Source organism: Aegilops tauschii, chromosome 7 (genome assembly GCF_002575655.3).
Source record: "Aegilops tauschii subsp. strangulata cultivar AL8/78 chromosome 7, Aet v6.0, whole genome shotgun sequence".
Classification (NCBI taxonomy): domain Eukaryota; kingdom Viridiplantae; phylum Streptophyta; class Magnoliopsida; order Poales; family Poaceae; genus Aegilops; species Aegilops tauschii.
This window is the reverse complement of record NC_053041.3, coordinates 66,045,797-66,057,184: the sequence shown is the minus strand read 5'-3', so window position 1 is coordinate 66,057,184 and position 11,388 is coordinate 66,045,797. Positions and strand designations below refer to the sequence as shown.

At 41.8% G+C, this 11,388-nt stretch overlaps 1 protein-coding gene across 1 annotated transcript; it reads right to left on the bottom strand.

The window, feature by feature from the left end:
* Positions 1–5,057: 5,057 nt before the first annotated feature.
* On the bottom strand, positions 5,058–11,388 carry LOC109745874 (very-long-chain aldehyde decarbonylase GL1-7-like). The gene is made up of 10 exons (XM_073503220.1): positions 11,329–11,388; positions 10,521–10,578; positions 9,271–9,380; positions 9,157–9,227; positions 8,803–9,035; positions 7,328–7,547; positions 6,761–7,142; positions 5,858–6,058; positions 5,647–5,745; positions 5,058–5,105 (listed from the first exon to the last, which is right to left on the bottom strand). The coding sequence occupies exons 1-10, from the start codon at positions 11,386–11,388 to the stop codon at positions 5,058–5,060; spliced, it is 1,482 nt and encodes a 493-aa protein (XP_073359321.1).

Below are 11,388 nucleotides of genomic sequence, written 5' to 3'. Positions count from 1 at the left end.
TAGATGGTGTACCCAACAGTCTCCTTTGGGTATCCTATGAAGACACATTTCTCTGATTTGGGTTCGAGCTTATCAGGTTGAAGCTTTTTCACATAAGCATCGCAACCCCAAATTTTAAGAAACGACAACTTTGGTTTCTTGCCAAACCACAGTTCATAAGGCGTCGTCTCAACGGATTTCGATGGTGCACTATTTAACGTGAATGTAGCCGTCTCTAAAGCATAACCCCAAAATGATAGCGGTGAATCAGTAAGGGACATCATAGATCACACCATATCTAGTAAAGTACGATTACGACGTTCGGACACACCATTACGCTGTGCTGTTCCGGGTGGCGTGAGTTGCGAAACTATTCCGCATTGTTTCAAATGTAGACCAAACTCGTAACTCAAATATTCTCCTCCACGATCAGATCATAGAAACTTTATTTTCTTGTTACGATGATTTTCAACTTCACTCTGAAATTCTTTGAGCTTTTCAAATGTTTCAGACTTATGTTTCATTAAGTAGATATACCCATATCTGCTTAAATCATCTGTGAAGGTGAGAAAATAACGATATCTGCCGCGAGCCTCAACATTCATCGAACCACATACATCTGTATGTATTATTTCCAACAAATCTGTTGCTCGCTCCATAGTTCCGGAGAACGGCGTTTTAGTCATCTTGACCATGAGGCATGGTTCGCAAGTACCAAGTGATTCCAAAAGTCCATCAGTATGGAGTTTCTTCATGCGCTTTACAGCAATATGACCCAAACGGCAGTGCCACAAATAAGTTGCACTATCATTATCAACTCTGCATCTTTTGGCTTCAACATTATGAATATGTGTATTACTACTATCGAGATTCATCAAAAATAGACCACTCTTCAAGGGTGCATGACCATAAAAGATATTACTCATATAAATAGAACAACCATTATTCTTTGATTTAAATGAATAACCGTCTCGCATCAAACAAGATCCAGATATAATGTTCATGCTCAACGCTGGCACCAAATAACAATTATTCAGGTCTAATACTAATCCCGAAGGTAGATGTAGAGGTAGCGTGCCGACGGCGATCACATCGACTTTGGAACCGTTTCCCACGCGCATCGTCACCTCGTCCTTGGCCAGTGTTCGCTTAATCCGTAGTCCCTGTTTTGAGTTGCAAATATTAGCAACAGAACTAGTATCAAATACCCAGGTGCTACTGCGAGCTCTGGTAAGGTACACATCAATAACATGTATATCACATATACCTTTGTTCACCTTGCCATCCTTCTTATCCGCCAAATACTTGGGGCAGTTCCGCTTCCAGTGACCAGTCTGCTTGCAGTAGAAGCACTCAGTCTCAGGCTTAGGTCCAGACTTGGGTTTCTTCTCTTGAGCAGCAACTTGTTTGCTGTTCTTCTTGAAGTTCCCCTTCTTCTTCCCTTTGCCCTTTTTCTTGAAACTGGTGGTCTTATTAACCATCAACACTTGATGCTCCTTGATTTCTACCTCTGCAGCTTTTAGCATTGCGAAGAGCTTGGGAATCGTCTTATCCATCCCTTGCATGTTATAGTTCATCACGAAGCTCTTGTAGCTTGGTGGCAGTGATTGAAGAATTCTGTCAATGACGCTATCATCCGGAAGATTAACTCCCAGTTGAATCAAGTGATTGTTATACCCAGACATTTTGAGTATATGCTCACTGACAGAACTATTCTCCTCCATCTTACAGCTGTAGAACTTATTGGAGACTTCATATCTCTCAATCCGGGCATTTGCTTGAAATATTAACTTCAACTCCTGGAACATCTCATATGCTCCATGACGTTCAAAACGTCGTTGAAGTCCCGGTTCTAAGCCGTAAAGCATGGCACACTGAACTATCGAGTATTCATCAACTTTGCTCTGCCAGACGTTCATAACATCTGGTGTTGCTCCTGCAGCAGGTTTGGCACCTAGCGGTGCTTCCAGGACGTAATTCTTCTGTGCAGCAATGAGGATAATCCTCAAGTTATGGGCCCAGTCCGTGTAATTGCTGCCATCATCTTTCAACTTTGCTTTCTCAAGGAACGCATTAAAATTCAATGGAACAACAGCACGGGCCATCTATCTACAATAAAGCAAGATACTATCAGGTACTAAGTTCATGATAAATTTAAGTTCAATTAATCATATTACTTAAGAACTCCCACTTTGATAGACATCTCTCTAATCCTCTAAGTAATCACGTGATCCATATCAACTAAACCATAACCGATCATCACGTGAAATGGAGTAGCTTTCAATGGTGAATATCACGATGCTGATCATATCTACTATATGATTCACGCTCGACCTTTCGGTCTCAGTGTTCCGAGGCCATATCTGCATATGCTAGGCTCGTCAATTTTAACCTGAGTATTCTGCGTATGCAAAACTGGCTTGCACCCGTTGTAGATGGACGTAGAGCTTATCACACCCGATCATCACGTGGTGTCTGGGCACGACGAACTTTGGCAACGGTGCATACTCAGGGAGAACACTTTTATCTTGAAATTTAGAGAGAGATCATCTTATAATACTACCATCAATCAAAGCAAGATAAGATGCATAAAAGATAAACATCACATGCAATCAATATAAGTGATATGATATGGCCATCATCATCTTGTGCTTGTGATCTCCATCTCCGAAGCACCGTCATGATCACCATCGTCACCGGCGCGACACCTCTCCATCGTAGCATCGTTGTCGTCTCGCCAATCTTATGCTTCTACGACTATCGCTACCGCTTAGTGATAAAGTAAAGCATTACAGGGCGATTGCATTGCATACAATAAAGCGACAACCATATGGCTCCTGCCAGATGCCGATAACTCGGTTACAAAATATGATCATCTCATACAATAAAATTTAGCATCATGCTTTGACCATATCACATCACAACATGCCCTGCAAAAACAAGTTAGACGTCCTCTACTTTGTTGTTGCAAGTTTTACGTGGCTGCTACGGGCTGAGCAAGAACCGTTCTTACCTACGCATCAAAACCACAACGATAGTTTGTCAAGTTGGTGCTGTTTTAACCTTCGCAAGGACCAGGCGTAGCCACACTCGGTTCAACTAAAGTTGGAGAAACTGACACCCGCCAGCCACCTGTGTGCAAAGCACGTCGGTAGAACCAGTCTCGCGTAAGCGTACGCGTAATGTCGGTCCGGGCCGCTTCATCCAACAATACCGCCGAACCAAAGTATGACATGCTGGTAAGCAGTATGACTTATATCGCCCGCAACTCACTTGTGTTCTACTCGTGCATATGACATCTATGCATAAAACCTGGCTTGGATGCCACTGTTGGGGAATGTAGTAATTTCAAAAAAATTCCTACGCACACGCAAGGTCATGGTGATGCATAGCAACGAGAGGGGAGAGTGTTGTCCACGTAACCTCGTAGACCGAAAGCGGAAGCGTTAGCACAAAGCGGTTGGTGTAGTCGTACGTCTTCACGATCCGACCGATCAAGTACCGAACACACGACACCTCCGAGTTCAGCACACGTTCAGCCCGATGACGTCCCTCGAACTCCGATCCAGCCGAGTGTTGAGGGAGAGTTTCGTCAGCACGACGGCGTGGTGACGATGATGATGTTCTACCGACGCAGGGCTTCACCTAAGAACCGCTACAGTATTATCAAGGTGGACTATGGTGGAGGGGGCACCGCACACAGCTAAAAGATCAAATCAATTGTTGTGTCTTTAGGGTGCCCCCCTGCCCCCGTATATAAAGGAGCAAGGGGGGAGGTGCGGCCGGCCAGGAGGAGGCACGCCAGGAGGAGTCCTACTCCTACCGGGAGTAGGACTCCCTCCCTTCCTTGTTGGATTAGGAGAAGGGGGGAAGAGGAGGGAGAGAGGAAGGAAAGGGGGGCGCCGCCCCCTTCTCCTTGTCCTATTCGGACTAGAGGGGGAGGGGCGTGCGGCCCTGCCCTAGCCACCTCTCCTCTTCTCCACTAAGGCCCACTATGTCCCATTAAGCCCCCGGGGAGTTCCGGTAACCCCTCGGTACTCCGGTAAAATCCCGATTTCACCCGGAACACTTCCGATATCCAAATATAGGCTTCCAATATATCAATCTTCATGTCTCAACCATTTCGAGACTCCTCGTCATGTCCGTGATCACATCTAGGACTCCAAACAACCTTCGGTACATCAAAACTCATAAACTCATAATATAACCGTCATCGAAACTTTAAGCGTGCGGACCCTACGGGTTCGAGAACTATGTAGACATGACCAAGACACGTCTTCGGTCAATAACCAATAGAGGAACCTGGATGCTCATATTGGCTCCCACTTATTCTACGAAGATCTTTATCGGTCAGACCGCATAACAACATACGTTGTTCCGTTTGTCATCGGTATGTTACTTGCCCGAGATTCGATCGTCGGTATCTCAATACCTAGTTCATTCTCGTTACCGGCAAGTCTCTTTACTCGTTCCGTAATACATCATGCCACAACTAACTCATTAGTTGCAATGTTTGCAAGGCTTAAGTGATGTGCATTACCGAGTGGGCCCAGAGATACCTCTCTGACGATCGGAGTGACAAATCCTAATCTCGAAATACGCCAACCCAACAAGTACCTTCGGAGACACCTGTAGAGCACCTTTATAATCACCCAGTTACGTTGTGACGTTTGGTAGCACACAAAGTGTTCCTCCGGTAAACGGGAGTAGCATAATCTCATAGTCATAGGAACATGTATAAGTCATGAAGAAAGCAATAGCAACATACTAAACGATCGAGTGCTAAGCTAACAGAATGGGTCAAGTCAATCACATAATTCTCCTAATGATGTGATCCCGTTAATCAAATGACAACTCATGTCAATGGCTAGGAAACATAACCATCTTTGATCAACGGGCTAGTCAAGTAGAGGCACACTAGTGACACTCTGTTTGTCTATGTATTCACACAAGTATTATGTTTCTGGTTAATACAATTCTAGCATGAATAATAAACATTTATCATGATATAAGGAAATAAATAATAACTTTATTATTGCCTCTAGGGCATATTTCCTTGGATAAGATTATCAGATTATCTATTCTAATCTTGGATAAGAACTGTGTATGTCAAATGTCCTATTTCCCTATCACAAAATTTACATAATCAGGCAATGAGATCATCTATTTTCGCAAAAAGGCAATGAGAACATATATATACTGCTAGCATCTCACAGGTATGGACGTTCTGCATTGCCTCTGGGATCTTCATTGGAGGGTTACTCAAGTAAGTGCAATCCTTGCGTATCTTCTTAAAGGGAAACTGTGACGTAGGAATAAATGTTGCTCCTCTTGGTGCCCCCATTTGTTGCTTATCATCTATGATATCTCCTATCCAGATTTGTAGCAATGAAGAAGTAATTATTGAATTTATTGCTTATCAGAGTGTTTCTTTTCTTCCTAGCTGGCAGATGACACAATAGCATAATGTTTGCTACTGTTTTCCGTAAAACAAAAACACGGGGGTGGGGGGGGGGGGGGTAGCAATGTTTTATAAGCATTCACTGTATTGTCTAATATCTCTAGTAGTTATACTTAATTACATATACTCCACTTACCATATATGCACCCTAGCTAGAAAGCTTCTTGAGGGTTTTAATTCCTTTTTCTGTATAACTTTCACTTTACCTGAGGTATCTCATCACTGGAGAATTTCAGATAGGCAGTGCTGCTCTCTGCAACTCGCAATTTGAGCATGTCATATTCCTTATTTTGGTTCATGATTACCTACACAAAATTGCGTATATTTATAGTCATTCTTTCAAGGAATGGGACCAACTCATACAAAAAGTGAGCAACTAAACGAAATCAACAAAGTAGCAAGGTGAAAGGTAGGTACCTGGACACCTCTCTCACATAAAGCTGTAGCTGTGGCATGTGCTACCTTAGAACCGCCTCCACAGAGAAACACCCGCTTTGTATCCAATGGGATGCTCTTGAGAACAACTGCTGTTGCTAAGCCACTTCCGTCAACAAGTCGAACTCTCAATTTTGGATATTTTTGTGTAAATAATTCACCACTTCCGTTGAGTTGTCTTTCCTGGGACCAAAAATGTGAGGGTTAATATATTTGTGCTAATCATCTGTGTTTAAAAAGTGCATCTGACTCTTGTAGCACTTCTAGTCAAAACCGTATTAGTTCCACAAACTGGTCGGACTAATCAAAAGGTTGTCCTTACATAGTTTTTTGCCAACATTTCTGAATGTTTTGTGACCTGATCAGAAGTTAGGTGTCACGTGGAAGAATGTATGAAGAGTGAGTTAGCACGTGGTTTTAACTTCACTTTGAGAAATATTTCAGCACCTACCAGAATTACTGAATTTTAATGATATCAGTTTGTATTCCGGCCAAAGGACCGAGATGTTCACTCGAAATAAAAAAACTGAATATTTTGAAAATATTTGTATTCTTGTGTTTAACTGAAATGACTGAATATTTTGATCGAAATATAAAGATTCTTGTCTCTACTAAAATTATTGTTATTCAGTGAAATTCATCAAAATCTCACTCAAAGTGAAAAGGGTGGTGGTTAAGAAAGAAACGTTTTGTCAATATGCCTGATTGAAAAGTCCAAGACTGAGCACTTTGACCCCTCTTCCATCCGCATCTCATATTGCCTGCTCAATTAACCTGTTGATGGATTCCCTCTCCCTAATAAGGCTATACTGCAGATGGATAAAATCCTATCAGTTTACAACACTATGAAGGTATTGGATTCATGTAACGTGGAAAATCCATTACCTGGAAGTTGTATCTTGGTATCACCCATGTTTGCATCATGATCTTCTTCAGCTTGAGACTTTCAACGACAAACGCAGATGATCCATAAACCCATGCCAGTACCATTGATAGGCATGCCATTGGCCATATCATCCACATATACCATACATGGTTATCTGAGGGCCGAGAGGCTACAGATGCAATCCCAACCCTTAGATGATAAGTCGATTGCAAGGTGGTCATATGCGTCAAGTGAACAACATCTGGTGTTTCCTCTGTTCCAATCAGTGTTCTCTCATACAGCTCGTCAGTTGACTTGTCCATGGTGTTGAATATGTAGTCATAGATTGGCATAGCCAATGAGTAGTTTGTACGAAACTTTGTATGATGGAGAGAATGATACCTATGGGGAGAATGGAAAATACCTTTGAATAATTAGGTTTGTGGTTTTATGAAGCTATGTCCAAAGATTTCAACTATTTGTTCATGTTTGCAGTATGCACTGGTAAAATTTCAGTAAGAACATAATGGACCTAAAGTCTCATCACTAACATGATTGCAAGGTTGAACTTAAAATGCTATACTTACGATGGAGTGTACATGAGATACTTGACAGGAGGGAAACGTTGGAAGATCCACTTTGGGAGCAACTCAAAATTGCAGCGTCCCATATTATTTATGAAGTCGTTGTAAGCTAGGTATAGGACAACACCCAAGACAGAACCATATCCCATATAAATTGGTATCAGCATGGGGATCGAAAATAACAGGAAGTAAGCTAAGGTTTCAACAAATGGATGGATGACAGCTGCCAATCATATGGTAAAATTTCATTAGATTTAAAGCTTCATATATACCAAATCAAGATGCTTTATGCAAAACAGAACAATAATTGTTAACGCAACAATCACTTCGAGATTTGTTAAGCAATAGAACATGTAGAGAAATCTGAACTGGACTGTTTTTGGAAGGACCAAGATGGTAAAGACCTCATTTCTGAATAGTATTTTTGGTCTCAGAATGTTATCATGATTCTTCTATTTTTTATTTTGGACATATCTATGCTTTGAACTTCTTATACTCCTGGGATGAGAATAGATATTGTAACTCCAACCAACGAGACTTTGATGCATGTACAGATGCTTTCAGATGTCATTTATATCTAGTGGTTATTATCTTAAAAAGGTCTGATGTCAGTTTTTTAAACATGCCAAATTGAACGTTTTTATGGCAAATTACTTCACACGAGCCTGGCAATTTCCTTCAGCAAGCATGGCAACTACTGGCATGTTCAGTTTTTTTTCCAGGATTTTGTCATGCTCGCTGAATGGAATTGCTATGCTTGCAATACGGTAATTCGACATAAAAAATGTTTCATTTCTCATGCGTAAAAATCTGACATCATATTTTTAGCATTTCCATAAAAAACGTCTAGTGGTTTTTGGCAGTTTTAGAACACAAATTGGTCTAATTGGTTGCAATATCTATATATCTTTTACAGAGAAACCACACTACAAGTCATTAATTGCTATTTTTCTGTACATGTGTGCTTCCATGCCATCCAAATTGTTTTAGCCATTGGATTTGCTAGCCTGGTCAACTAACATCCGTCCGATTTGAACATAAGAGTGTCTGTACCATGCAACATGCATATATCGTGGATTTTTAGTGCCGCCGCATTTCATTCATGACATAGTTCGACTCTTTCTTTTCCTTTTTTCGCATTTTTTGTTTCTTTCTAGCACAGTTTAAATCTTAAAGGTGAATCTGTATTGTGTACAATATTTGGAAATCTAGACTCTTGTGAACTCAACCTGAAGCAAGTATAATCTAGACACTTGTGAACTTAATGCCACTAGTAATGAAATGATTTTTTTGTGCGATCCTTGTTTGTGAACTTAACACAATGATTTGTTACCCGAACCAAGTATAATCTAGACACTTGTGAACTTAATGCCACTAGTAATGAAATGATTTTTTTTGTGCGATCCTTGTTTGTGAATAAGTTGGTGGCATTATGCATCGTTGTATTAACCCTCTCATCTCTGAATGAGGTCACTTACCTGTTATAGGCTCTGTGACGATGGAGGCATGGTGGTGGGAGTGGTAGCGGGAGTAGAGGAAATGGTGGTGCAGCGCCCTGTGGAACCAATAGTAGATAAACTCAACAGGTCCTACGTGAAGCAACGCCATGATGATAGCTCCCTTTGTTTCCCACATTGGCATGAGTCTGACACTCGGGATGGCCGCATAGGCCACGTAGAAAAACAGCGTAGCAAGGATGGCCTGGTCATCCCTGTACAGAATGGTAAGGATGACTTATTAGCATTACACGCAACATATCATCTTTTAGATTTCAGGTAATTTGAGTGTGATAGAAGTGAATGTATAGCAGGCTGTGAATATATATCACTTACCAGGATCTCTCCCGGTCGACCTGGTCGAATTCAAGGCTGCGGTCAACAATGATGTGCTTCCTCCGTGCGGTCTGGTGGCGAGACAAGCTGATCTAGATCTGGTTGTGGAACAACCTCAAAAGCAGAGCTGGTAACATGGCGGCGTATACTAGGTTCATGTCTCCCCACCCCTTGGTGACCACACTGTGCGCAGTGTGCAATGCCGCGGGCGCCAAGACCAGGTACTACATATGTGCGATGCATGGTTAGAATATCATGTGACATTGATGAATGGGAAATTGGGAGTTAATCAGCGGCGTATAGCATGTGGCAATTAGATCTGTGACCGTTTGGAAGTTGTCGTGGCTTTAAGTTTGCAAACGTCTTGGTTTTGAAGTGAAAAGGAGGTTTGTGTATGTCATTCTACTTGAAAAATAAAGCTACTGCAGGCAATTCATATTAGGATCGCAAGGCCAAGGAACAAAGACAGTTCAAGGTTTCATGAGAAGGACTTGAGCTGCCCAGCAATACGTGCATCTCTATGATTTGATTGCTGCTATCAGAGATTTTAGAGGCGCATATGTTATTGTACTCAGGTTGCTACCAATGAAAAAAACAGCGTGCTACAGCAAAATAGCGCCGACCTCAAAATATGCTATTAGCGTGCTATATCGTGCTATAGCGTGCTATTAGCGAGACGCTGTACACTGATATATTTAGCGAGACAATTCTCAAGATGCTATAACGTGCTATTAGCGAGGTTATAGCGTGCTATTTTTTTCAGTGGTTGCTACCCACACTGCAAAGAAGCAAGGAATTTGTCAAAGGTCCCTTTCCTCTCTATTTCTTGTGTTTTCTAAAATTAGTCAGTGCAAAATAGAATGGTACTTCCTCTGTATCAAAATGTGAGGCTTTTTTTTTTTGGTTTAGATTGAGACGCAAATGCCGTCTTACATTTGACACAGAGGGAGTACCTCATAAAAAAATAAAAGAGCACTTTTACGGTACCCTGGTCCTCCCATAGCATAGACTGGAGTACCAAACGAATCCGGCGGTCCATGACGAGGGGTAACTTAGTCATTTTCCAAAGGTTACGTTGGGCCTTTTTTGTGTCATCTCATCCTGATAGAGGCCAATAATTTCGGATCTCACGGCCCCGACTTAGTTTCCAAACAAATATCTCGATCCTGCATCCCAACCGAGAGTCTCGGAGGCGCCACCGATCCCAGCCAGATCCAAATTTCTCTTCACTCCATGGGAATTTGTACCTACTCTGAAGATGATGGATCAGATCGTGGGTGCTAGGGGTGTCGTTCGTGGAGGTCGAGGCATAAAGAAATGGAGAAAGACGGAGCAGATCGTGGGGGCGAGCGAGGTCGACGGACCTGATTGTGGAGGGACGAGCATGGTGGCGGCGGCGGTGTTCGTGGACGTAAACGAGGGCTGCATGTCATTCGTACGAACCAGAGAAAATACTAAAATACCCAGAAATAACAAATGATTGTTGCGATTACTATTTTGCCCTTTTGACCAAGGTACTCCGTTACTTTTCACCTTGGTACTCCGTGGAACAATAGATGGAGTACAACATCATATTGACCATCGGATTGATAAAAATAGACTGTCTGTGTTAGTTTAAGGGTACCGTAAAAGAGCTCAAATAAAAAATAAATAGAAATTTGAACTAAAATCACAACACTTATTTTGGATCGGAGGGAGTACTACTGTTTACTTCCATCGTTTTCTTGAAGCAGCATTTCTGGAACATGTAAAACTGAAAAGTACTCGGTGAATTGGCAAGATGAGACTGGAACGCTTATGCTAGAACATAATACTCTATTTGCAATTTAAAAATACAGGTAATTATAATTATTTGATAACACAAGTGTTCACTGCAACATGAACTCTTCATGTAATTCCGGTTCCACTTGACATTGCGATGCATATAAAACTTTCTTTAATTTAATGTTACCTTTTCTGAAGGATATATATTCTAGAGAAGAGAGAGAGAGAGAGAGAGAGAGAGAGAGAGAGAGAGAGAGAGAGAGAGAGAGAGAGAGAGAGAGAGAGAGAGAGAGAGAGAGAGAGGATGTTACTCAATATATGAACATGAATTTAGATAGACAAAATAAAACGTCATGTCCTACCTTTCGGAACCCACAACTAGTATCAGAGAGACAAAATATAACATACCTTGAAGCTGCCCATCCAATGCCATGGCCATTCGGTCAAAGGGCCCGGCCGTGTTGCCAT